This window comes from Ammospiza nelsoni, chromosome 9, assembly GCF_027579445.1.
Source record: "Ammospiza nelsoni isolate bAmmNel1 chromosome 9, bAmmNel1.pri, whole genome shotgun sequence".
Classification (NCBI taxonomy): Eukaryota; Metazoa; Chordata; class Aves; order Passeriformes; family Passerellidae; genus Ammospiza; species Ammospiza nelsoni.
This window is the reverse complement of record NC_080641.1, coordinates 3,259,792-3,283,743: the sequence shown is the minus strand read 5'-3', so window position 1 is coordinate 3,283,743 and position 23,952 is coordinate 3,259,792. Positions and strand designations below refer to the sequence as shown.

Here is a 23,952-nt window from a genome sequence, read left to right as displayed (position 1 = left end):
GGAAATTCCACTCCTGAGCAGGAGATACCAGGCCTGGTTCTGAGCTGGAAGTGTGAGAAGGATGAGATGCACAGCATTTTGATCCAGGGGATGTCCTGAAAGTGCATTGCCTACCTGCGCCTGCTGCTAAGCACCACACTCCACCTCCTTCTCCTGCTCAGCAAATTTTTAGGAATCCAGGGCTTGGTATGTATTATTTGCTAGTGCAAATAGAATGAATTTGCTTTGCAAGCCCAGTTTTGTCCTGGGTTATTTTGTGCATGGGTCTGTCTCCTCCTGAACCTGGGGCAATGACCAGTAGGGACCTACAGGACACTCCTATTCTCTTGTCAGTAAATTCGGAGAGGTGATTTAAGTGTCAATAACTATCAATCAGTAAATCAAATAATTTGGGGGAATGTGATGATGGTCACAAGGGTTGCAGGATGAAGAGAGAGGTGAGAAAGTTGACCTCATGTTCAGAAGGCTTGATTTATTATTTTATGATATATATTACATTATAACTATACTAAAAGAAATAGAAGGAAAAGTTGTCAGAAGGCTAGCTAAGCTAAGAATATAAAAGGAATGAATACCAAAGGTCTGTCTCCTGGCAGAGAGCAAGACCCAGCTCTGCCATGAGTTGTCAGTAAATCCAAATATCCACGGGAGACCAATCATGCATCCACCTGTTACGTTCCACAGCAGTAGATAACCATTGTTTACATTTTGTTGCTGAAACTTCTCAGCTTCAGCAGGAAAAATCCTAACGAAAGGATTTTAATGAAAAGGTGTCTGTGATAGGGGAATATTTAGCCTGTGAGTTTCAGCAAAGTATTGAATATGTCTTAGATCGATGGACACAAACTAGTAAGTGAGATTGCTGGGTGTGCACGTACTAGGGAAGTGATTCCCCACACACCCAGTGCTGAGATCAAGGATTGTCTCTCTTCTAACCCTGAGCTGGCAGCAGGGATTGGGCCCTGCTTGGTAACGTTCATTTTGAAGACTTCTGTTGAGCAGGTAAGAATGGTCAAAATGAAATCTTTTCCAGCTGTTTCCCTTTGGTTTACCTGTTTGAGGGTTAAAATTGTGTGCTGCAGGTGTGCTGGGTGTGTGCAGAGCAGTGCAGCCCCAGAAACGCCTTGGCTTGCCCACAGGTTGTCATGCCTTGTTCCCAGGTGTGCCCAGCTGTAGCAGGAGAAGGAGCCCGCAGCGCAGTGGGCACCGTGCCCTGCCCAGCCGGGGCTCTCTGGCACAGAGCAGCAGCAGCGCCAGCGCCGTTCAACCCGCTCCTGCCTTGGCTTCCCCTGGCACACAGAAGCCTCTGGAAATCAGCACCGCCAGTTCGACTGCTGCCAAAGGGGAAGAGAGGCAGAGATGTACACGCACCGGAGCCCTGGGCATGTCCAATAAAGGTGCAAATATGTGGGGAGATTTGTTAGGAAACATTTCAGCTGTGATGCCAACAGTGGCTTCTCTCCTGGTTCTGTGTGTTCTAGATGAGTAATGCAATGGTTGGCTCTGACAATTAAGAAGTAGATGTTATGTGGATGTTCAAATGTGCAGTGATTATATTGTAATATATCCTCCCATAGTCCTCTTTCCCGTCCCCCTTGTAACAGCCTGGGTAGTCAGGGCATTTGGGGAGGGCTGGCTTGTGACCAGCAGGCAGCGTGTAACAACACCTGACCTCCAGTCAGCATGCAAGAAAGTAATCTCCACCAATGGACAGCAGAGAAAGAGTTGACTGACAAAACTTTTGGAGGGGCTGAGGGTATAAAAGGCAGAGCATCCTTTTTGTAGATGAGCACATGGCTGCTAGTCACAGAGACTCCTAATGCTGCAACTTTTCCTGATTCAGTCCTTTGTTAAGGTTTAATAAACCTTTAAAATTTTAAAAGTGAGAGTCATTTCTCACATGTGCAATGCTGTGGGCCATTGTCTTGGTCTGGTTTCCTTCGCTTGGGTCCCATCTGAGTGCTCAGCTGGGGTACAGGCTGTAGGTGCTTGGGGCACTCCTGGAGTTCCTCTTGGATCCCTGAACAGGGTTTGGCCCGTGAGGGGGTTTTGCGCTGCTTTGTGACACAGAAAAACTTCCCAGGCTCTTTTGTGTTTGCTGTAGGGAAGGTTGGTTATTGCTTTGCATAAACTCACAGACCAACATGGAGCGTTTGCTTTGTGATGTCAGGGCATGGTTGCCACCTTGTCGTAGTGGCATCAGAAGGTTGCCTTGGTGCATGGAAGGCCTGAGTGTCAGAGCAGCCCTAGGCCTTGCTCAGTTGAGGAGAACTTTTCTGGTTGGGGTATATGTCAGTGGGTAGCTGCCCACTGACAAGAGCCTTGTTTCTTCTATTTACCTAATTTTCAAAAATGACAATGTTTCACCATCTGGCCACAGCAGCTTTTGCTGCTTATGGCATTTCTTTTTCCGCGTATTACGTTACACACTTTGCACGTAAGTAGAGTTTTCCATTCTACTTAGGTTAGGGTGTATCCTTACCTGGCTTTTGTATGTCTTCCTGCTCTTTCTTGGGGGCTGAGTTTCTGATTTTGAAAGAGAAAGAGCATTAGGATGCCCGTGGTTTGGTAAAGCTCCTGTCAAGAGGCCCAGCTAAAAGGGGGTGTCTGTAGCCAGAGGGGCAGCATTTGCAGGGGAACCTGCAGGGCTCCGTTCCCTCCACGGGAGAGTCTGTGGCAGCAGAGTCTGTCATTTCCTCAGGTTGCTGGGACAAGCAGGACAGCTTCCAAAATGCAGACTGGGAGGCCTTCTCAGAAGGCCTTCTAAGGACTTTGTAGTTCTCCCCAGAACTCAGGGAAGGCTTCTTTTGTTCCAAATTTTGTAATGAAAGGATTTGACTGTCTATTTTGACCCTTGACAGAGTGCTAAAAGAGTGATTCCCTTTGCAGTGAAGTGCAAATGCCAAAGCAGTGAGTGTCTGCTCCTGAGGCCTGGAGCTGCTGCTGTGCTGTTTCACAATAGAACTGCCACAGCTCAGGGGGATTCGGGGCAAGCTTCTTTTCTGGGTGACTGTTTTCAGCAACTTAATGGGAATTAGTGCATGCAACTTCTTTTTTTAAAAAAGTACCTGAAAAACAAGAGAACAATAGCTGCTTTATCTGCTGGACAGAACAGAAGCATTGAGTGTTGAAGAACAATTTGCATTTTCTTGATCATGTTTGTATTCATTTACTGGCTAAACTGGCCAAAGTGTAGGCACAACCAAGATTATTGTCCTGATCTCTTGCTGGCTGTGTGAAGGAACTATGTCATGTGGAGGGATGTTGATAAAGAAAAATACTCTCTGTTTGGGTTGACTTCTTCTCTTCTGTGGGATTCAGCAGCCCAGGCAGTTTTCTCACAGCACTTGTTCATTTTCCCGTGCCCACTCCAGGTCACCTGAAGCGTGTATTCAGAGGTGCTGATCCTGAGGTGAGTGAGAAAGGAACATATCATGTTCCTGGTGCTTAAGAATTGTAGAGCAAGCTGTGAGCTTGGCCTGTGGCAGGGCCAGCTGGGTAGGCTGAAAGAAAATCCATATCCATGTCTGCAGCAGCAATAACAAAGGCATCGCTGGTTATTTCCCAATTTTCCATTTCAGAACTTTCAAGGAATGAAAAGCTCATTTTGCAGAGAGAATGTTGCTTCTTGATAGTAGCCAGGGCAAAATGTCTAATTCAGAACTATTAGTAATTCTGTTGAATTAGCCCATTTAAATTTAGTTGCAGTGACTTAAAATCCCATTGTTATCAAAGTTTCTGATTTGTCCTTAGCAGAGCTGGTTGTAGAAATAGAGCTGAATAGCATAAAGTGCTGAATAGAAATAAGGTTATAAATTATAGGTAACTTTGTGTCCCTCACACTGCTGTCTGTCCACAGATCACAGAACCAACAGCAGTCTCTCCTCTGGCTCCCTCTGCTCATGGAGAGGAGGCCGAAGAGGAGGCAAATGAGGTGGATGAGCGCCAGCCTCCATCAGTGCTCACACCACAGCCTGAACATTCTGAGCCAGTAAGTGCCAGCTGTGTGTGCTGCTGTCTTTAGTGCAGGGCAGAGCTGCAAGTTTCTGACCAGCCAGCACTTACTGTTGCTGAGTGCTGGAGTCCTGCCAGGGCCTGGTGATTGCCCCCAGCCTGTGAGAGATGGACAATGGGCTTTGGTCTGTCATGTTTAGGCACCAGCTTCCTGGCATTTTGATAGGGGCCAGCCTGAAGCATGAAGGCTCCCAGATCCCAGAGGGGGGAGCATGTCAATGACACTGTGCTCAGCCTTGTTGGATACACAGGGGACACTGTGGCATGGAGAGACCTGTCCCCCTGCACAGACTGGCCAAGTAGCTGCAGGCACAAAAAAAAATGTTGATCTGACCACACAAGTTCTTTCTGGTGCTTTGTCTCCACAAACTTCTTGGGTGTGTTTACTTGGGAGTATTTCAGAGACACACTGGGGATGTAGAGGTGCTGCTTGAAGTCAGGGATTTTGGTGCCTTTGTTGCCAGGTTGCTCTTTTGCCTCTTCAGGCAGAGCAGCCAGTAGCAGAGCAGATAGGTGCTCTGAGTCTGCCTGTTTCTTGGTCTTTGATAAGCTGTGAGGAGATGACTGTGTTGTCCATGAAGCTGTGGGGCGGCATTCTTGTCAGGCGTGGCAAAAGAAACAAAGAGAGTAGTTCTGAGCCCTTCTTCTGAGGCAAAAACCAGACACTGCATGTGTCTGTCGATACCTTCTATTGTGTAGTCTGCTTTGAAAACTGCATTTGAAAACTGCATTGGAGCCTAGAGTGGGAGCAAAGCTGCAAGTCCTTGACTGCTGTCTTGTAATGCTAAACCCAGGATGTACACCTTGCAATGATGCCTGCAGTATCTGAAGTGCAATGGGCACCTTTGTGGCTGGGGAGCTGCGTGGGCCCAAAGGACGCAGGGCTGGCGGCCGTGAGCAGCTGGAGATGAGGCAGCGTGGGGCCAGGGGGCCAAGAAGGCTAAGGGCACGGTGACTGTGCCAGCAGCAGTGGGGCAGCAGGAGCAGGGAAGGGAGCGTGGCCCTGTGCTGGGCAGCGCTGCGGCCACAGCTGGAGTGCTGTGTGCAGCTGTGGGCCCTGGGAAGCAGAAAGTCATGGAGGGGCTGCAGCGTGGGCACAGAGGGACAGGGGAGCTGGGCAAGGGGTGCAGCACAAGGCCAGGGAGGAGGGGCTGAGGGAGCTTTAGCCTGGACAATGGGGGCTCATGAGGGACCTTCAGGCAGACTTCCCATGATCCCTGCCTTGGATCCATAGAGCCAATGCTCAGCACAAGGGCTGTTTCCCTGCCAAACATCCCTTCACTGCATCCAAGTGCTTTAGACACTGGAGTAGGTAACACTTTCATATTTTGTTGATTTGTTTGTTTGCTAGAAGGAGAAGCCTTGTGCAATTTCTCCTTCTCCAGGGAGCAAGGGAGCTTTTTTTTCTCAATCTTTCCTGCCCTTTTCCAACACTGGCAGAAATTCTGCTAGAATTTTAGTGTTCAAGGAGGCAGTTCTTGATAATGCAGTATTTTTGCACAAGAACACATAGTTTGGGGCAAGGATGTTGGTGCAGAACGAGCTGTTCTGGTGCCAGACCAGCCAGTACGGCTTGCCCATCCTTTTCAAGTTAACAGCTCTTGTGTCTTTTGGCTGCCCAGGGAATCAGTGTGTGTTGTGTTTGGGAACTGAGTAGGAAATCAATGCCCTTGCATTCCAGCTGGTGCTCAGAGATTAGAGGAGCTGGGAGGGGCTGGGCTGCATTTCTGATTCCAGCCACTTTAACACCATCAGTGTGGGCGAGTCCAAGCGAAGAACTTGCCCGAGCACAGATGCACAAAGAGAGCCGTTCCCAGTGCAATGCTCTGGGTCTGATTGCATTCCATAAGAACCTACATGCTCCAGATTCCCCAAGAGTGTGGGTTACTGAAGCAACAGGAGAGCAAGTTCAGGATGGCTGCCGGTTGGGGCACTGCTGCCGAATGCTGATGTGTGTAGCGACAGAAAGGAGAGGATTGATTCAGGGTGACCCCCACGTGGCGAAAAATGTGCTTTCACGCTATGATTTAGAAGTTTAAACAAATGCTTCATTAAGCTATGTTATATTACACTAGTACTATATTAAAACTATACTAAAGAGATATTATACTAAAAACATACGAAAGAAAAACTCGTGTCTGTCTCCACACAGCCTTTTATCTAATTATCTAATCAGTCTAAACAACTATCACTAAAATCCAATTAACAAATCACTTTCAGTAAACAATCACTATAACACATTCTTCATGTACTAGAAAACAAGAACAGCAAGTAGAGATAATAATTGTTTTCTCTCCTTTTATGAGTTTCTCACTACCTTCCCTTAAAAAAAACCTAGGAGAGAGAATTATATCTCTCTCCATTCAAAGAATGTAAATACTACAGCACAGTAAAGAGAGATTATAAAAGTAAGATCTCTCTATCTATCTATTTTAATCTTCCTGGCTCTGCTCCAAAGCAGTGGAAGATGCAAAGCTCCCCTAAAGGCATCCTTTCAGGAGAGAAGTAGAGACAAGTTCCATTGACTGATCCTGAGCAGGCAGAGATGTTTACCCCTCCAGAGATGGTTGTTTTTTCCACTCATGTTTTCCTACTCCAGCCTTTTCTGACCTGAAGCCTTCATTTGTCCTTCAAATTTTTGCATGTCTTAAGGGAGTGGAACTATCCCATGCTGTAGCTGGGGTCTGGTGACTCTGGTCATACATGCCATGCCATACATGACACATGGTTTCCTTCCCTGGCATCCCCAGGGCTGTGTGAGTGCATTCGTTAATGGGGCCTTAGGAGAAACTCTGTTACTGCTGGTCAGAATTCTCCGTTGACAAAAGAGGGAGAAGAAACACCTTGGTCCTCCTCCATATACTGAGGTGGCCATAGAGGTTCTCTGACTTCCATCAGAGATCTTTGCATGCATCCTTATCTCCTGAATGACCCGGTTTTCTAACAAGAGTGTGGATGTCAGGAAGGAGGAATGCTGGTGCAGGCCTGAAGAGAAGGTGAACTCCAGAAGTGTCTCTCACAAGGAGTGAGCTCACCCAGGAAGCCCCTGCAGAGCCAGGATGGAGCTGTGGGACAGGGCGGGGAGTCAGTCACTACTGAAAGACAAACAGGACACGGCAGAAGCAGAGGGAGGCCCTCACCAGACCCTTGAGAAATGCCACCCCTTCCCTGTCAGCTGCCTGAGAGGCTGCTGGAGCTTCAGTCCCAGATGGCCCCTGGTTGTAGGGCCAGGGTCACTTTGGAATCTGTGCCTCCCCTCGGGCAGAGAACGACCCAGGAGAGCAGCAGCACAGTGCTTTGGGAACGTGTGAGCCCAGCAGTCTGTGAGTCTTGGCCCACAAAGGGCGTATGGGAAGTTGAAACCCATCTTCTCTTGCTTTCTGTGCAGGTGCTTCTAGAGAAAGAGCAGGAGCACACTGCCTCATCTGAGCTGCCATGCCAGACTCAGGGAGAGCTGTTCCCTGCCCGAGGGCAGGAAGAGCAGCTCAGGCAGCAGGTGGAAGAGCCACAGGAGAATGGCCAGGTAAGCCTGACTGGCCAGGGGACAGAGGGAAGGGCAGGAAGAGGGGCATAAACCAGAGCTCTTGGGACTGAGGAGGCCAGGAGTCCCACAGGCACTGGAAGCACAGAGCCTTGCAATCTGCAGAGATCAGCCCTGGGACAGGAGGTTTGCAATGGAGGCAGATGTGGGGAGGGAAGCAGAAAGAAGGGGCTGAATAAATGTGATTTTGAGGCTGCAAGACAAAAAAAGCTGAGCCTGATGGCAACTCTCAGTCCCTTGCTCTGCTTTTGTGTGTACAGAACATCAAGGCAGAGCCACAAGCAGAGCTGCCCGAAGTTCAGAGTGACATCATGGCAGTGAAGAGAAAGAACAAGGAAGACATGGGAAGAATTCAAGAGGAGAATCTCCACCAGCAGAGGGGCGATCAACAAAACCAGGTGAATGAAAGAGTGGCAGCCACTCCACTCATGAAATGTCCTCTCTTTTGTTTGTTAGAGAACATGAAGGAACAGCTGGATGCAGAGCTTCAGACAGCTCACAGTATGATCAAGGCAAGGCATAAGCAGCTGGAGGAAGAAATGAAAATCATCAGAGAGAAACTTAATCGCTTCCGTCAGTCTCTGCAAAACCAAGTGAGTGAAAGAGGGATGCAGCCACTGCAGTCACCAATCTGGTGATTTCTGCCCTTCTTGCCTTTCCAGTGCAGAGCAGCAGGGAGTGGGGCCATGCCTCTGAGTGCCATGCTGCTGTAGTGTGTGTATCACAGTCACTCTGAAGGACATTTCCTGGTGTGCTGAATCTCAACTGCTGCCCTGGACAGTGAAACTTGTCCTTTGGCCTTTTGGCCAGCAGTCATCCAAATTGATTCCTGCTGGCCTGTTCCTGCTCTCCTTTTTTCTTGAGGTGTTTTTACAGTGGAACTTGGTGACCCAGATGGAGGATTGAAACAAGCTGTTGTATCCCCTGTCAATCTGTTCTTTGCCTTTCCTCACAGTCGATGACTCCTGGCTGACAGGGACAAGCTGTAGTGTCTGACTGCTTTGTTCTGTTTGACTTGAGGTGCAAGTGTTGACATCTCACCGGGCAGCCTGCGAAGACTTGCAGGGAATGTGTGGCAATGAAGGACCCCAAGTTAGGAGTGAGGCACAGGAACAGTGCCCACCAGAAATGCTCCAGGTCCAGCACATCATGGGCTCTGAACCTGCTGCTGCAGCAGCATCACCTGGAGGAAGCCCTTCTGTGAAACCTGGGAACTCAGGCTCGGGCACATCCCGGGAACAGAAGATTGAGGAGGAGTACCTGGAGCTGCTGGGTACGTCTGGGGTGTTTCTTATCTGAGGGACAGTGTGTTGTGTGCAGGTGTCAGCAGAGCTGTACCAAATGCTCCTCCTGAGCTCGGTGTCACAGGGCCATTTAGGACTCCCCAGAGGCAGTGCTGTGCTCCGAGGCAGCGAGAGAGCTCTGGGTGTTCCTGCTGCCTCTGAGGGCACCTGGGACTGGCTTGGGTTTGCCTGAGCTTCCCTCTCTGCTAAAGGCTGAAGCAGGGATTGTTCTTGGATCAGCAGAAGGCTGTGACCTAGCAAATGTTCTAGGCAAGTCCTGTGTGCCAGTGGCCAAACTGAACAGAATTTTTAGCTTCCTAAATTCTCCTTAGACTCTTGACTTCCAACCAGTCATCACAGCAAAAAAACTTCACAGAAATGGATTGACTTTGGAGTTTTGTCTTTTTGGTTGGAGATTTTTTTTTGGGGGGGTGGGGTGGGATTGCTTTTCTGTTGTTCATTTTTGGTGGGGGTTTTTTGTTGTGTTTTTCTCCATCCTGAAGGAGCCCTTCTACCCCACTTTTTATTGATGTCATTTTTATGACTGTTACTGTTACTTCTACTACATCTGCAGTTTATTTTCATGAGAATGCTATATTTTTGTCAAGAAGAGAATGCTATCTTTTTGTCAATTAGAACTACTTTGAAAGAACATCAGGTTACAGGACAAATAGAGAGCACAAGGTATTTTCCATGTGCCCCCAAAGAAAAAACAGAGACTTTGATAACAAACTTTATTTAATCTTCTAATTTTATGCTTATCAAAATGTGTCCAGGAGACACATCCAAGTGGCGTGATCAGATAAAACTGTACTGCAGGCATTTCTCATGAGAGAGCCTCCAGCCCAGCCATGGTATATCCCTCAGATCCATGGCACTTTTCCATACCTGATTCCCACTCTTTCCCATGATTGTTAGAATCCTACCCATTGGCCCAGGCCCTGCTCAGATCAGTCTCTAGGAAAAAACATCAAGCCCTTTGTGACTCTGCAGCACAACCCAATGAATCTGCTTCTTGCCCGTAACAGCTGCCAGTGCTGTGCTCTCAGATAAGAGACCTGGTGGGGCTGAGACCAGAGCCCAGTGAATTCTGTGTCTGCCATCACCAGTTGGGACAAAAAGGGCACTGATCTGTGCCTCAGTGTGGTTGATCTCAAAGCCCATCCTGTCGTGTCCTGAATGGGGGCAACAGCTTGTCTGGGGCTCAGGCTCACTCTGGCTTCTTCCCATCAGTGCCTGTCAGTGCTCATGCTTGGGCTTTGCCAGCCTTGTTGTGGTCGCTGCCCTGTCCCTGAGGGCTGGAGGGACTGCAGAGGCTGGAGCCTTCCTTAGCTGGGAGAGGGGCATCTTTGAGCTCAGCCTGCTCAAACACAGGTCAGGGTCCTGATGCTGAAAGCCCCGTCAGGATCGGTTACAGCTTGAGCTGCTCTGGTTTACAAATGGGAAGGCATTCCTTTGGCAAACTGCTGAAAGGTGGGGAAGATGTCCTCCTCTCCTGGGATTGTATGTCCCTGTGCTTTGTTTCCTGTCAAGAGAACTCTTCAAAGGACTGTACAAATCAGTCTCTGTGCTGGCCACCTGTGCTGCAGGGCTGTCTGCCTGGTTGTGGTTGTTGTTACCCAGCCGACCACAAAGGGCTCAGAGCTCCAGGCGCTGGGGCTGCCTTTTGTATCTCCTGGAAGCTGGGATCTCTGCTTTAAAGTCAGCATCTTGCATTTTATTTCCCTCAGGGAGAATGGTGAACACCACTGAAATTCCCCTGATGAAATACACGCATCTGAATTATATTGGCAGCGGGTGAGTCCAACAGCAGTTACTCCTGCACAGCCGTGGGCCAGGTGTTTTTGGGGTGGAATGTCTATCCAGCGTGAAGTCAGGCCAGCTGCAAAGATGATCACACACTGGGGATAGATTGTCCCATCTCTCAATGCTGCTCAGAATTTGTGAGTGGGCTCAGAAGGCATTGTCAGAGATGCCTTGCCACTGAGGTCTTGCCTGCATCAAGGAACAGGACCTGGAAGGTCTCCTTGTCTCTCAAGTGTGGGACAGCTCTGTGTTAATTTCTTTAGCATTTTGTGTATGTCTCAAAATCATACTGGCACACTAATGAAAAGAGAAGAAACTTGCTTGCCTGAAAGAGCAACCTATGCCCTATCAAAGCTTTGAGATAACAGTTCCCAGGAACAATTCTTTCCCCTGGTTTGAAGAGGGAAACACTCTGTGGTCAGGATAGGAATCACACTGTTTAGACAGTGAAACCCAAGAGGAAAAACTAAACTCCCTTTAGAAATTGAACCCCAGTGCTTCAGGAACAGGCCCAGTGCCCATGCACTTGAGAGGAAAATGCATCATCTCCCTTCTGGCAGAGCCCTCCTGCATCCTGCAGGTTTTGACACTTCCAGCAGAGATCTCCTGTGTGGGCTGGCTTTCACTGCAAGATCTAAACAGCTTCTCCTTTCTCTGCTTCTGTTTTGTTTCTAGGACTTTTGGAGATGTTTACAGAGCACTCGACACTGCCACAGGAGGAGAGGTAAATGTCAACAGCCCCTGCAGTCTCTGCTGCACTCGAGGGCTTTCCCCTCTGGTGTGAGCTGTGGCTGGAGCTTTGGGCAGAGCTGTGCTGAAAAGGCACAAGAAGCACAGACTGGTGCCAGCCCACAGAACACATTTGATACTTTGTCCTCCTCAGCTGCCAGAAGGAAGGCACGGAGGGCAGCGGTTCCTTTCAGAGAAGGACGCGCTCACTCGCTCTCCATTGCTAAAACAAAGGTGGTGCCTGCGAGCACCTCACTGCTCTTTGGGGCTACAGCTTCAGAGTTCTGAATTCTCATTTCTGGCTGCCAGCAAATCCATCTGAAAGTTACTGGTAGTTCCTTAGCCACCTGCAGTGCTGCACTTGGGAACTGCACATAGGGAGAGATCTCCAAGGCCTCCCTGAAAGCCCTAAGCCCTGCCCATATCACAAGATGTATCCACAGAGTATTAAGGCATGGATTCCTTCTTCTGAGTCCCAAACAAAGCAGCAGAGAGTGCGGTCAGAGGTTTGTGGGTGATAACTGAGACACCGCTGTTACCAAGTGGTCAAGGCAAAATGTCAGTGGCCCCACGTGTCCTGTAACTGGCTCCCAAGGGAGCAGAGAAATGGGCTGTTGGAATGTCAGTTCCTGATTACTGCAGTGCCTAATCACAAGGCAGTTTGGCACAGCTCAGCTGTGTCATTGCAAAATCACTCGCTCCACCTGCCTTGTGGTCTCGTGCCACCAACCTCTCAAGTTACTGATTTTCAATGTCATTTTAGGTGGCAATAAAAAAAAATAAATCTTCAAGGAGTGAGGAGGAAGGAGCTAACCTTTAATGAAATAATGATCATGAAGAGGTACAGGAGTCCCAATGTTGTGAATTATTTAGACAGGTGAGAGGTCATGGTCTTATCCCATGGATGTGTGTTTACATATCGCAAACATGAGAGGTTAAAAACCCACTTTGGTCAGTGGCAGCAAGTAAAGCTGTTAATTTTTATTTATTCATATTTCTCTACTCATCTCCAATGGATGAGAAGAGAGTGTATCTTGTCTGCATGAGTCTTCCCTGGCACACCTAGTTTGATAATTACTCCAAAATTATTCAAAACCTGGATCAGCTGTATCTTCCTAACTCAATAGCCTCAAAGTTCACTGCCTCCACATTTATTTGGGATTGATTTTTTAAAGTTTCTTAAGTGCAGATGAACCATCCTAAAGTGGATTTCCCTTGGATTGTTGCCCCTCTTTGCCATTGCTCTGCATGCCAGGAAGACTAGGTGCTTATTTCCAGAAACACCATGCCTGACATGTTTTTTATCTGGGCTGTTTCTAAACTGCACTTTTCATTTGCTGCCCATCTAAGACATCTCCTTTTTCACAGATGTGTCTTTCTCCTTGAGACTGCACAGATTGCAAACAATGCACAGTCAAGAGGGAATGTCTATTCCTTTGATTCTGTCCTTGTCAGAAAGGCATCTGGAAATAAGAAACCTGGAAGCAAAAAATCAACATTGCCATGCAAGTTCATCTCTACCCGCTTGTTTCCTTCTTTCAGCTACCTTCTGGGCGAGGAACTCTTGCTGGTTATAGAGTACATGGATGGAGGTGTCCTGAGCGACATCGTCAGCCAGACCTGCCTGTCTGAAGATGAGATGGCAGCCATCAGTCGGGAGGTCAGCAATCCCAGCTGTGTTTCCAAGGGCTTGGGCAGGATTGTCTGGGAAACAGGGGCTCAGAACAGGAGAGGTTTCCTGTGCCGAGCTTTGTTTCTGTGTTGCTGGTATGCTATGGGCAAGTAAAAGCATCTCAAGTGAAAGGCCTGCCAGTGCTCCTGCACTCCCTGTACTCAGTGCCAGTACTCTTATCTCCTGCTGTTGTATTCTCGCTCTGTCTCTTGTGTTTGTATTTGCTGTTCTCCACGTTGCCTCTCTAAATGTTTGCCTGGAGTCTGTCTTCACTGCATTCCTTGCCTGTAAAAGCAAAGGTGCTGGTGGCAGGATTTGAAACAAACAGCAAAGAAAGAAGAGAGAGACTCGTTTCTCTCAGTGCTCAGCTAAAAAGGATAGGAGTGCAGCCAGAATGCTCTTTGCTTCTGAGCACATGCGCTGCAGCAGGAGTCATCCTGGCTGGTTGGCAGGGGACAGCCTACAACAGCAGGTGCTGTTGCTCTTTCAAAAGCTGACGTGCCTTTCCTCAGAAAGGTCCTGCTCTGCAAGTGTTGGAGCAGCAAGCTCTTCCTCTCAGTGGCCATTACTGTTCTGCCATTACTCCCCGTTCCCCTGGAGAGGGAATCTTTTAGATTCTTTGTTTCCTTTCTTGTGTGATGCAATCACATCACTCATTTTTGCCCTTCTGTTTCTGTTTTCTCGCTCAGTGCCTGCAAGGACTGGATTTTCTTCATTCAAACGATGTGATCCATCGAGATGTGAAGAGTGACAACATCCTTCTCAGAACCGACGGTTCTGTCAAACTGGGTCAGTATCTTCTTGGCCAAGTGCAGCGTTCCAGGGATGTGGGTGTGGGGCTGCTTGGCGTGACTGCCAGCTCCCCAAAAATGGTGCTGGTGGCAGTGCAGGGACCCCTGCTGCGAGCTGAGGGCACAGTTGCAACGTGCACAGAGGTCGAAGGAGCCACAAGAGTCAAGAGTGGCCTTGCTCTGTGTGTGTCCCTTCCAGAGGGAGGGAGTTACAAGTCTAAAGTTTCCAAAGAACAAAAGCCACTGCTAGAGGCAGTGTAAAACATGGGGGGATTTTTAAAGTTGCCAATGCCAGGAGATTCAACAGAGCAATTTCAAACTTCTGGTGGGGAATTCTTTTGCTTGCTTTCCTAATTGCACAGAATTCAGATAAAACCAGTATTTTGTTTTCTCCTCAGCTGATTTTGGCCTCGCTACTCAGCTCACCCCTGAGCAGAGCAGACGGTGCTCAGTAACCGGGACTCCTTGGTGGATGGCGCCTGAAGTGGTGACAGGTCAACCATATGGCCCCAAAGTGGACATATGGTCTTTTGGTATTGTGGGAATTGAAATGATAGAACAAGAACCTCCTTACTTGAGCGAAAGTTCTGGTATGGTAAGGAGCAAATATTAACTGATCCCACTGTCTTTCTCACCTGTCCCATGTCCTGTGTGCCACTGGACAAAATCCCATTGCCATCTGCTGGAACTACTTCCACCAAGGTCGCCTCCTACAAATGTCCCTGCAACACATCAGCATCTGCTGGACTTTTGGTTGTATCAGTGGGGGAACTCAAGCCTTACCACATGCAAACAAACTCCAAACAAACTCCATTCTCACTCAACACTTTCCATTGGGTTAGTGGTTCCAGTTCTTTTGTCTGTGTAGATGGCCTAAATAACAGGAAAAAAGCATCTTAAAAGTGTTGTTATCTTTCCAGAAATGAAGGAAGGAAATCCAAACCCAACAAAGTTTTTAAAACCGTGGTCTTTAGAGAGGAACCTAACACCGTGTGCAGTTTCTTCTCACTGGGAAACATGGGCATGAGGGTGTAATGCACAGAGTCTCTTCTGCTTCTTGTGCAGTGCTGCTGAAACACTCAGTGACCGTGTTTCTGTCCTAGCCCAAGCAACATTCTGCACGTCACCAAGCCAGAGCCTGGTGATGTGGAGAGCCTGCCAAAACCTCCTGTTTGTTTCCTGGCACTTTCTGGCATGGGCCTACCATTAATGCATTGACTTGAGCAGCCAAATGACTAGAGGGTGTCCATAGGGATGGAACCTCTCCTTCTTCTGACCTAGACAATTTTTCTTTTGCTGCAAAAATGGGAAGCTGAAATTTTCAGACTGCTGAGAGACAGAGCTGCAGGTGGCTCCTGTGTGCCCAAGCAGGCATTTTCATCCCAATACATTTGTGAAGGCATCTTAATGTGTCTATGTTGAAGAGGAGATTGCAAATGTTTGTTTCCCTACCTGGGTATTAACTGATGGGTTTCCTTTCTTTTCTTCCAATTCCCATTGTTTTCAAGAACAGCACAAAAAGCTTGATGAGTTTTGTTCTAGGGCACGTGCGCTTAAAGGACCAACAAGCACTGCAGAGATGCCTTTCACGTACTAACCCTTGAAATTAGTTAGTATAGCAAAGTCCCTCTTCCAAAAACCATCTCAAGCTGGCATGAATCCTCAGAGAAGCAAATGTCCTTTTGCTGATGTAGTTCCCACTAGGAACTAGGTCAGGCAATGAAATCAGCTGCCAAGGCAAGATCTGCAGGATGGTGGAAAAGCTGTGGCTGCATCGGAGTTTGGGTTTTTGGTTGGTAAAGGAAAGTCATCTCTGGGTCTGTGCCAGGGCAGAAACTGCCACTGAAGAACAGAGGTTAAACAAAGGGATCTGGGAGAGCCTTAGAGATGTGAAAGCAGGAGGTGGAGCCTTGTGTCTCCTTTTTCTCCAGGCTACATACCTGATAGCCACAGTAGGGACTCCACAGCTGCGGCAGCCCAAGCTCCTCTCGGCTTTGCTGCGTGACTTCCTGAGCTGCTGCCTGCAGACAGACGAGGAGCAGCGCTGGTCTGCCAAGGAGCTCCTGCAGGTAAAATGTGAAGGGGCTGCAGGTGAAACAGGCTCTGAGGGATGGGCTCCTCCTCCACTCAAGTCCAAGGCATCAGATGAGCCCCCTTCCTCCTTACCTCCACTCTTGGTGCTCTTCAAATGAAAATGGTGAGGAATCCTAGACTGGGCTGGGCTGGCAGGGCCCTGTAAATGTCCTGTGGTGCAAGTGTCCTGCAATGAGCAGGGACATCTTTAAAGAGATCGGGTGGCTCAGAGCCCTTTGCCACCGGAGCCGGAATGGTTGCAGGAATGGGGCACCTACAAGCTCTTGGGGCAAGCTGTGCCAGGGTGGCACCATGCTCCGAGTAAACAAGTTCTTCCTTAGACCTACTCTGATTAGGTGCCCTTAGTGTTTAAAAATATTTGTCCATATCCTATTGTAACTGGCCCTGTTAAAAAAGATGTCCCCCACTTTCTTCAAAGCCACTCTGAAGTCTTGGAAAGTGGCAATAAAGTCTCCCTGGGGCCTGTCCTTCACAAAACTGAATAACTCCAGCTCCCTCTGCATTTCCTGTGAGGAGAGGTGCTCTGTCCTCTGACTGTGTCTGTTGCCCTCTTTTGTGATTTGGTGGAGTGTTCAGTTTTATCTAATGGCAAAAGAATTGAAGTAGAGCAATGCGGGGTACAGAGACATGAAATGGTGGTGGAGGAACCCAAGGAAGCCAGTCCCAGCCTAGGGGTCAGAGATTTGGCTGTGGGCAGGAGGGGCTGTGGGGGGCTCACCGTGAGCCTCTGAGGGGCCCTGGTTGGTGTCCCCCAGCCCACCCTCAGAGATTTCTGCCACGCAAACAGGGACAGCTGGGAGGGACTTGTCCCAGCCCCATCTGCTGCCTGGCACGCTCAAGCAGACGGGAACTGTGCCAGGGTTACTGCCAGGTTGTGTGGCAGAGAGGGAACTGCAGGGCCCAGTGCCACTGGGCTGGCCCTGCTGGGAAGGAAGGTGCCATCCAGCACACAAGGGGCAGGGCATGGAAAGGCAGACACTGCTTTCTGTCCCTGTGGGAATCAGCACAGTGCCTGTCTTTCAAAGGCAGGGACCTATGTGAGTCATTGGAGTTTCCTGAAAGGAAGAAAACCCAGGGACAGAAAGCACCATTTCTAGAGCACTGGCAGGGCAAAAATCCCAGCATGATGAAGACATCACAATAAACAGATGAGTGGGATTCTGGGCCAGGTTTGCCTGTGATCGCAAGGTCTTGCACATTGGGGATGACTGGGGAGCAGATGGTCCCATTGCTCCTCTTTCTGGGTCTTTCCAGCAACTTGATGTATCCTGATTGAGTCCCTGAAGCAATGAGCTTCGAAAGTAATGGTTCACTGTTCTTTGTTGTATTTTTTTTTTCCGGTGGACAGCATCCATTTGTAACTTCAGCCAAGCCACCATTCATCCTGGCACAAGTCATCAGCTCAGTGAAGATGACGAATAACCCTAACCCTAAACTCTAAACCTAAAACCTAACCCTAACCTTAAATGCTAACCCAAACCCTATCCCTATCTCTATCCCTTACCCTTTCCCTTACCCTTTCCCTAATCCCAACCCTAAGCCTAAGCCAAAGCCTAAACCTAAACCCAAACCTGAACCTAAGCCTAAGCCTAAACCTAAGCCTAAGCCTAAGCCTAAGCTTAAGCCTAAACCTAAGCCTAACCCTAGGAGACGAGAACATAGCAATCATGTCAAGATGTTATCTCTGTTACCAATTTAGAGTAGGATTGTAGAGTAGGGTTGCTAAAGAGATTTGTAGCATAGAATTATAGATTAGAGTTGTAATTAATAAAGTTTCTGAAACATCAACTCACTTGGAAGATTCTCCTCCTTCTGACCCCTTCAGAAAATTCAACATTTCCTTCTGAATTACCAATTGTTTTTTATTGGTACTAAGTCACACATATGGCTTTTTTTGTATGGTTTCATAAGTGAGGAGGGCTCTTCTTCATTCATCCTCTCCAGACCGCACTGCTTTTGGAATATGACCCACTGGCTGGTTATGGCGCAGCTGTGGTATTTCTAGTTGAGGCAGAAAGGGCAATGGCATTTGAAGGCAAAACCAAAGGAAGAATGAGGCAGCCCAAACACCCTGTGCAGATGCAGGCCTTCAGCTGTGACTGGAGAGCATTGGGGTTCCTGCCACTTGGATTTGTATCCCTAAATACAATAATGTCTTTGGCTGGAGGAGAGCCTTGCTCAAGTGAGAAAGCAGAAAGATCAGAGAGGGTGCTCGGGAAGGTCTCCTGTGGCACAGAGCTGTCAGCGCCTGTGAGGTGAGAGCGGGCCCGGCCTTGCCCAGGCTGGAGCCCCAGCAGAGCCCCAGCAGAGGCCGGAGCAGCCTGAGCCCCGGCAGAGGCAGACTGGAAGGAGGCCCTTGGAGCTGCAAGAGGCAGCAGCCGGGCCCTGGGTGCCTCTTGCTGGGAGCGGGCGAATCCTCTGCTCTCAGAGCCCAGGTGGCAGCTGGCTGCTGCCGAGGGGAAGCGCAGCCGTGCTGGGCACAGCCCGGCCTGGAGGCCATGGCCGTCTGGAGTGTGCCCAGGAGCAGAGAAAGGCCAAGGGCAGCCGCGGGCCGCTGGGCTGGCTGAAGATTCCTCCTTTTCTGCTGACTGCCCTGCAACTCCTTGCAAAGGCCAGCAGTGTGTGCAGCACTCTGGGCACCGGGGCAGGGAGCCGGGCTGCTCGGCAGGCTGGAGCACAGGGCAGCTCCTTCAGGCCCGGCACTTGTGCCAGGGAAGCGAGGCCAGCGTGAGGCAGGGACAGCTTGGCAGGGCCCATCTGCAGGAGCCAGCGCCTCACGCAGCTCTGGGAGGAAGCGCCTGCAACCCTGCAGTTCTGCACTGAGCCAGAGCAAAGGTGTGAGATGCAGAGTGTTTGGCAGAAATATTCAGGCCCACCAGGCCAGCCTGCTCTGTGCTCTGTGGTGCACAGCAAGCGCTGTGCAATGCAGCTCTGAGCTGCTGGGAGAGAGGGCATTGGGGATGTGCCTGAGGTTAGTCAAGGGGTTAGCTGAAAATGGAATTAGGATAATTGAAAAGTGCAGATGAAAAGCTTTCCTTGTGTATTTGATTTACGGCTGCAAATCTTGATACCTAACTTTAGGTACCTGAATTTAGCCCATTTCTCCTCTCGTTTTAATTTCAGAAAATGTCAGAATTACAGATGTATGCACTAAAGTATCCAAGATTTCTGTGCAACAGAAAGATGAGTAAACAGTTGTACAGCCCAATCTACATTATCTTTAGCAGTTACCAAAGCCAGTAGGGATTTAGAAAAGTGTGCCTTCTTTCAGCAATATTACAAACAGATTGGTATATACAAATTATAATATTATAATACTGGCTTTACACAAATATTAAAATGGATTCTATATGTGTGATGTTAAAGTTGTGATCTTTATAGCTTTGTTATCAAGATACAGTTTTTATTTCTGTTGTTAATTAAGCTTAGAGAGCTCCCAAGGCCTTGAACATACTTGAGACTCATTTTGCAATAAACTATCTTTTAAAACTTTGTTTGGAAAGCAGAAGGTAGGAACATCAGTCATCTGTTGTGTTTGACTTTATTGTTATTTGAGATTGTAGTAAATACTGAGCATAAATTGTAGTAAATACTGGGATGCAGATTGTAATTGCTCATCTTTCCAAAGACAGATATGGATACTATTAACATGTGCCTTGTTTATTGTTCCTAACTGACTAATTTACTGCAGTAGTTTTATAGAGCATTTTTATTGTTGTAATGTCTAAATGTAGTGGGAGAATATATATTTGACTTGGGGTAGTTTTGCTTTTGTTTTTCGAATAATAAAACCACTCTCTTCAGCCTGGTGAAGAAGAAATCTGCTTCTGGCCTTGTGTACAGCTATGGATTTGTTTACATAGCTTCTCCTTCCCTTTTCTGCCTAGGCTTTCTCACCTGCAGTTTTCAGTAGAAAAGCAACAAACCTTTGAAAGGCTAAACCTCAACATAACTGTGACCCTCAATCAATACTTCCTTCTTCCAATTTCTAAAGATCTCTTTGTCTTGGGCACTCAGTATGGCCTTTTCCCTCAAAGTTCTTTGGCTGTCTTGAATGCTTACAGGTAAAAGGTAATCCCTGATCTATTTTCAACTCCCTGCTCAGATGCAGACTGCTGGAAGGGAGCTAGAACTGGTACTGGAGACCTGGAAGCTTTTCCAGGAAGCAAAATTTTTGAAATAATGGAAATGTGGAGAAGCATGCAAGTCCGGGTGGTGAACTCATATATGCAAGTACTTGCAGATTCCTGACAGGATTTTACAGTTCAAAGGTATGGTCTCTTCTTACTTCTGTCCCTTAATGCTCAATCCTTGCCATTGTCCCGTCTCGGCTGTTCTAATGGCCTGGTAAGGCTCTGGATGGCCTTGAGGCAGCCCGCGCTCCAAAGGACGAAAGGAGTCTTCAGGTTTTTCAATTCTTCAGTGTTGTTTATTAATTCTTATCTACAATATTTTCTCCCGGCCTGACAGAGGTCCGCACAGCAAGCCAGCCTTGAGCACACTGACCTCCCTCGGGGCGGCCGCTTTATTTTATACCAAAAACTACGTGTGAGATATTTACCTTTTCCTCCCAATACCTTTCACCCTTATACAAGTGCACATTCAGTACGAACCAATCTCAGAGTGCCACCATCACCATCGAAGATGGATGACAAGAAGAAGAAGAAGGACAGGACACGCCCTAATTCCTCCATCTTGTCTCCTAGAACCCCCCTGTACCGAGATTCTAAAACCTGTGTTTTCACTCTATAATTAATCTATCCCTTCACCACTTATCCCCGTGTGATCCTCTCATCCTCATACAGGTGTTGCGTCCAGTGCAGGATCAAAGTCTAGCCACCAAGCACTTCTGGCAACGTTCCAGGACCTCCAAGCCCCCCCAAGGGTTGTCTTGGCGACTCTGGACATCAGGAATGATGTGCTGAGTTCCCACATGCCACATTTCTTCAACTTCTTTTGCATTGTCATCTTCCATGTTTTCTTCCTCTCTTCTTCTCTCTGTGACTTTCTATGCAGGAAGGATAACCTGTCATACACTGTCAGCTTGCTCAGTGACTGAGTAGTGATATGATGGTGTAGAAATTGTAGGTGCACAGTAGGCAAACGTGTCATGCTTCTGTGTGCCCTCTGCAGGCAGACCTGCTTCCCAAACCTTCAGTCAGACTTGGAAAAAAGGCTTGTCACCACTACTTTGTTGTGGTTTATGCATTGATGAAGAAACACTTCCATCTCAGCCCGCTTAAGCCACTGCAGAGTAGGAATTGTTGCTTTGGTAGCAGATGTGCTGTCAGGGTCCTTACAGCTCCACAAGATGTGCCTCTCCTAGAACAGATTTCTGCATTTTTGTACAAGAAAAACTATGTTTTAAATCGCACCAGTGTAAGTCATGCACTCTTGTAGATGTGTTTTCAGACAGAGACATTTATATATATGCCTAGTGAATGGCCTCCTGGGCAGCAGAAACAAATGAGGAAGGAAACTGGGCTGATAAAACATGCTTCTGCTTCAAGAAAAAACCCCCAGTCTTCCCTTTTCCAGAGAAGGCTATAAACCTTTTCTTGATTGGCCTAAAGGGGATAAACAAGTCTCTCCATGTCCTAATCTTTTACTAGTCTCAAATTATTTAGAAAAGTTTTAATTTTTTTTTTTTGGTGGGGGGCAGTGGTGTTCAGGTCTGTACTTCAGACCTGTTCTCCCAGCAGCCAGGGACCTACAGCTGCTGTGGGTGGGGCAGGTGCTCAGGTAATTACCAACAGGTGCTTGGTAATTGCTAACAGCAGTTGAGGTGAGAAGTTGGCTTGTGCCTGGCTGAGGGCTTGAGGACTGTGGTGAGAGAAGGGATAGGGAGTGGAGTGGAAAATATAAGTTACACAAGCAAATCTGAGGTGTAGGTGGGATTTAACTGGATTAGGTACCGCATTTCATGGTCTTAATCACAATTTATGAAGAACTGAACATTTAACTATGAGATGGGACTATTTAGTTATTATTCTAGATGCTGCATTTACTAATATGTAATGTAGTTTCTTTGTATTTTGCTCAGAAGCTGTCCCAAAAACATTGAAGTCCAACTAAAGTCTTCATAAACACAAGTTAATAGCTTACTTTTTGTTAAAAACAGAAGCTGAAAGGGCGAATGGCTCTTGCATTCAGTAATTCACACATTTTAAAAGAAGTGGCTCTCTCCTCTTCCTGTGGCTAGCTTGTCTCTTCAGGCTAGAAAACATTTCTGGGAGCATTTCCTTGCTGCTCCTATATCTCTATGCCCTTGGAATCTGATGCTAATACTATATTTTTCTAAAATTAGAAAATTTTAAATTTCTGTAGGCCCTTTCATGTTGTAATTTGCACCTGTCACTCGGGGCGGGGGGGAAGTCTGATAAGTTTTTTTTCTTGTAGGCCTCTCAAATTGCAGCCCATTGCATTTAGCTGCAAAATCCTAGGTCATGATAACAGAATGCCTGAAATGGACACTGGTAGAGGGTAAAAAAATTGCCTGATACAGATGCTATCAACTATTTTTAGTTCCTGACAGTCCAGTATTTCCCTTACCTAAGGGATACCTGTTCATATTTCTTTCTCTTTTTCTTGCAGCTCTCAGTTCTGTGATGACTGAGAAACAAAAATACAAAGTAAGGGTGTGCAGAGTAGATGGACTTTGTGAGAATTAGGGGGCAATCTGATTATACACTGATCTGTATGATTGCCTTCTTCTGTGAGATAGTAGTGGTGTTGTAATATATGTTGGGAAATAATTTATGCAATAAAAGTGTGTATTTCATATAGACTGCAAAATCCAAACAAGTCTCTGACCACAAGCAGCCTGAGAGGCAGGCATCTATTCAAATTCCAAAATTCCTGAAGGTGGCCAGACAACGATCGGCACTTTAGCCCAAGAATAGACACACCCAGTGCAATGATCACCATTATCCCAAGACATCTTCATCCTCATGTCATCGGAAGATGCCCAAGAGTGATCATTGCCCTGTTGATAACATCGATCAAGATAGCCAAAGTTGCCAGAAAGATACGTGTGAATACGTGACTTCCCTGAATCCGATCAGTGCTGGCTATCAACAAGGAAATGGCGATTGTCCAGCTCTGCACAGTGAAAGAACCAACTATGAATATGCAGAGTTACAAAAGAAACTGGGACTTCTTCTCTCAGGCATAATAAACTGTATAAAGCATCCCTGCAAGAAGCAGCTCTCGTGAATGGTGGAGGGTCCGATGCAATAGAGGTGGGATCCAGGTTCACCCAGCACCGAACCCGGGCTCGACACTGTCTCTTTGGCTGTGGTGGCTTTGAAGACCATATTTTAGTCGCAGAAAAAGATAAAGAAATCTTTTCGCATTTTTTATAATTTGGCTTTTGACTGATCATTCATAACAGTTCCATATAGATGATTCCACATTTGCTGTCTTGGTGCATAAATCAAGAGCACAATCAGTTCATGATTAGCACCAGTACAAGCTGGACTTCCCAGAGTAGCCAACTGAAAGAATCTGAAAAGAAGAAATGCAGGAAATGACTTGGTAAACCTTGCCTGGAAGATGGGTGACTTTTTTTCAGTAATCTATAATCCATTCCCTTGGCCTTCAGCTTTCTTAGCAAGGCCATTTGCATCCCAGATTCCCCATGAAGTGCAAAGCCTGAGCTTGCGCAAGTGCCTGAAAGATGCCCTGTTCCTCTGCAGGGACACTCAGGCTGCAGCAGGAGCCAGAGCCCTCTCTGGGGAAGCCTCCTCCGAGCTGGAATTTGTACCGTGCTGGGAGAGGAGGAGGAGGAGGGGGAGAAGGCTGGTGCTGTGTGGCAGGAGCAGGAGTTTTGGGTTGCAGGACATTCCATCTGCGCTGCTGCCCTGCAATGGGCGGCCGTGCCCGGCGCTCTGGGCCTGGCCCCGTGTGCACTGAGCTCCCTGGGCTGGGCTCAGGTTCCCACTGGGACTGGGCAGAGCCTGGGCTCAAACTGGGGGCAGCAGCAGTGCAAAACACCTCTGGGCATCTCCGCTTCCTGCTGCT

At 47.8% G+C, this 23,952-nt stretch overlaps 1 protein-coding gene across 1 annotated transcript; it reads left to right on the top strand.

The window, feature by feature from the left end:
• Positions 1-12,940: 12,940 nt before the first annotated feature.
• LOC132076963 (serine/threonine-protein kinase PAK 3-like) lies at positions 12,941-20,181 on the top strand. The gene is made up of 4 exons (XM_059478390.1): positions 12,941-13,033; positions 13,735-13,834; positions 14,235-14,426; positions 20,036-20,181. Exons 1-4 carry the CDS (start codon positions 12,956-12,958, stop codon positions 20,179-20,181), a joined length of 516 nt encoding a protein of 171 aa, XP_059334373.1. The 5' UTR covers positions 12,941-12,955.
• Positions 20,182-23,952: the final 3,771 nt, after the last annotated feature.

What these genes read in the sequence shown, in the direction of transcription:
- LOC132076963 (XM_059478390.1), top strand. Translation starts at nt 12,956, where the DNA reads ATGGATGGAGGTGTCCTGAGCGACATCGTCAGCCAGACCTGCCTGTCT. An exon ending in CGACGGTTCTGTCAAACTGG is followed by an intron (nt 13,835 to 14,234) that starts GTCAGTATCTTC and finishes TTTTCTCCTCAG; the next exon opens with CTGATTTTGGCCTCGCTACT. An exon ending in TTACTTGAGCGAAAGTTCTG is followed by an intron (nt 14,427 to 20,035) that starts GTATGGTAAGGA and finishes CTCCCTGCTCAG; the next exon opens with ATGCAGACTGCTGGAAGGGA.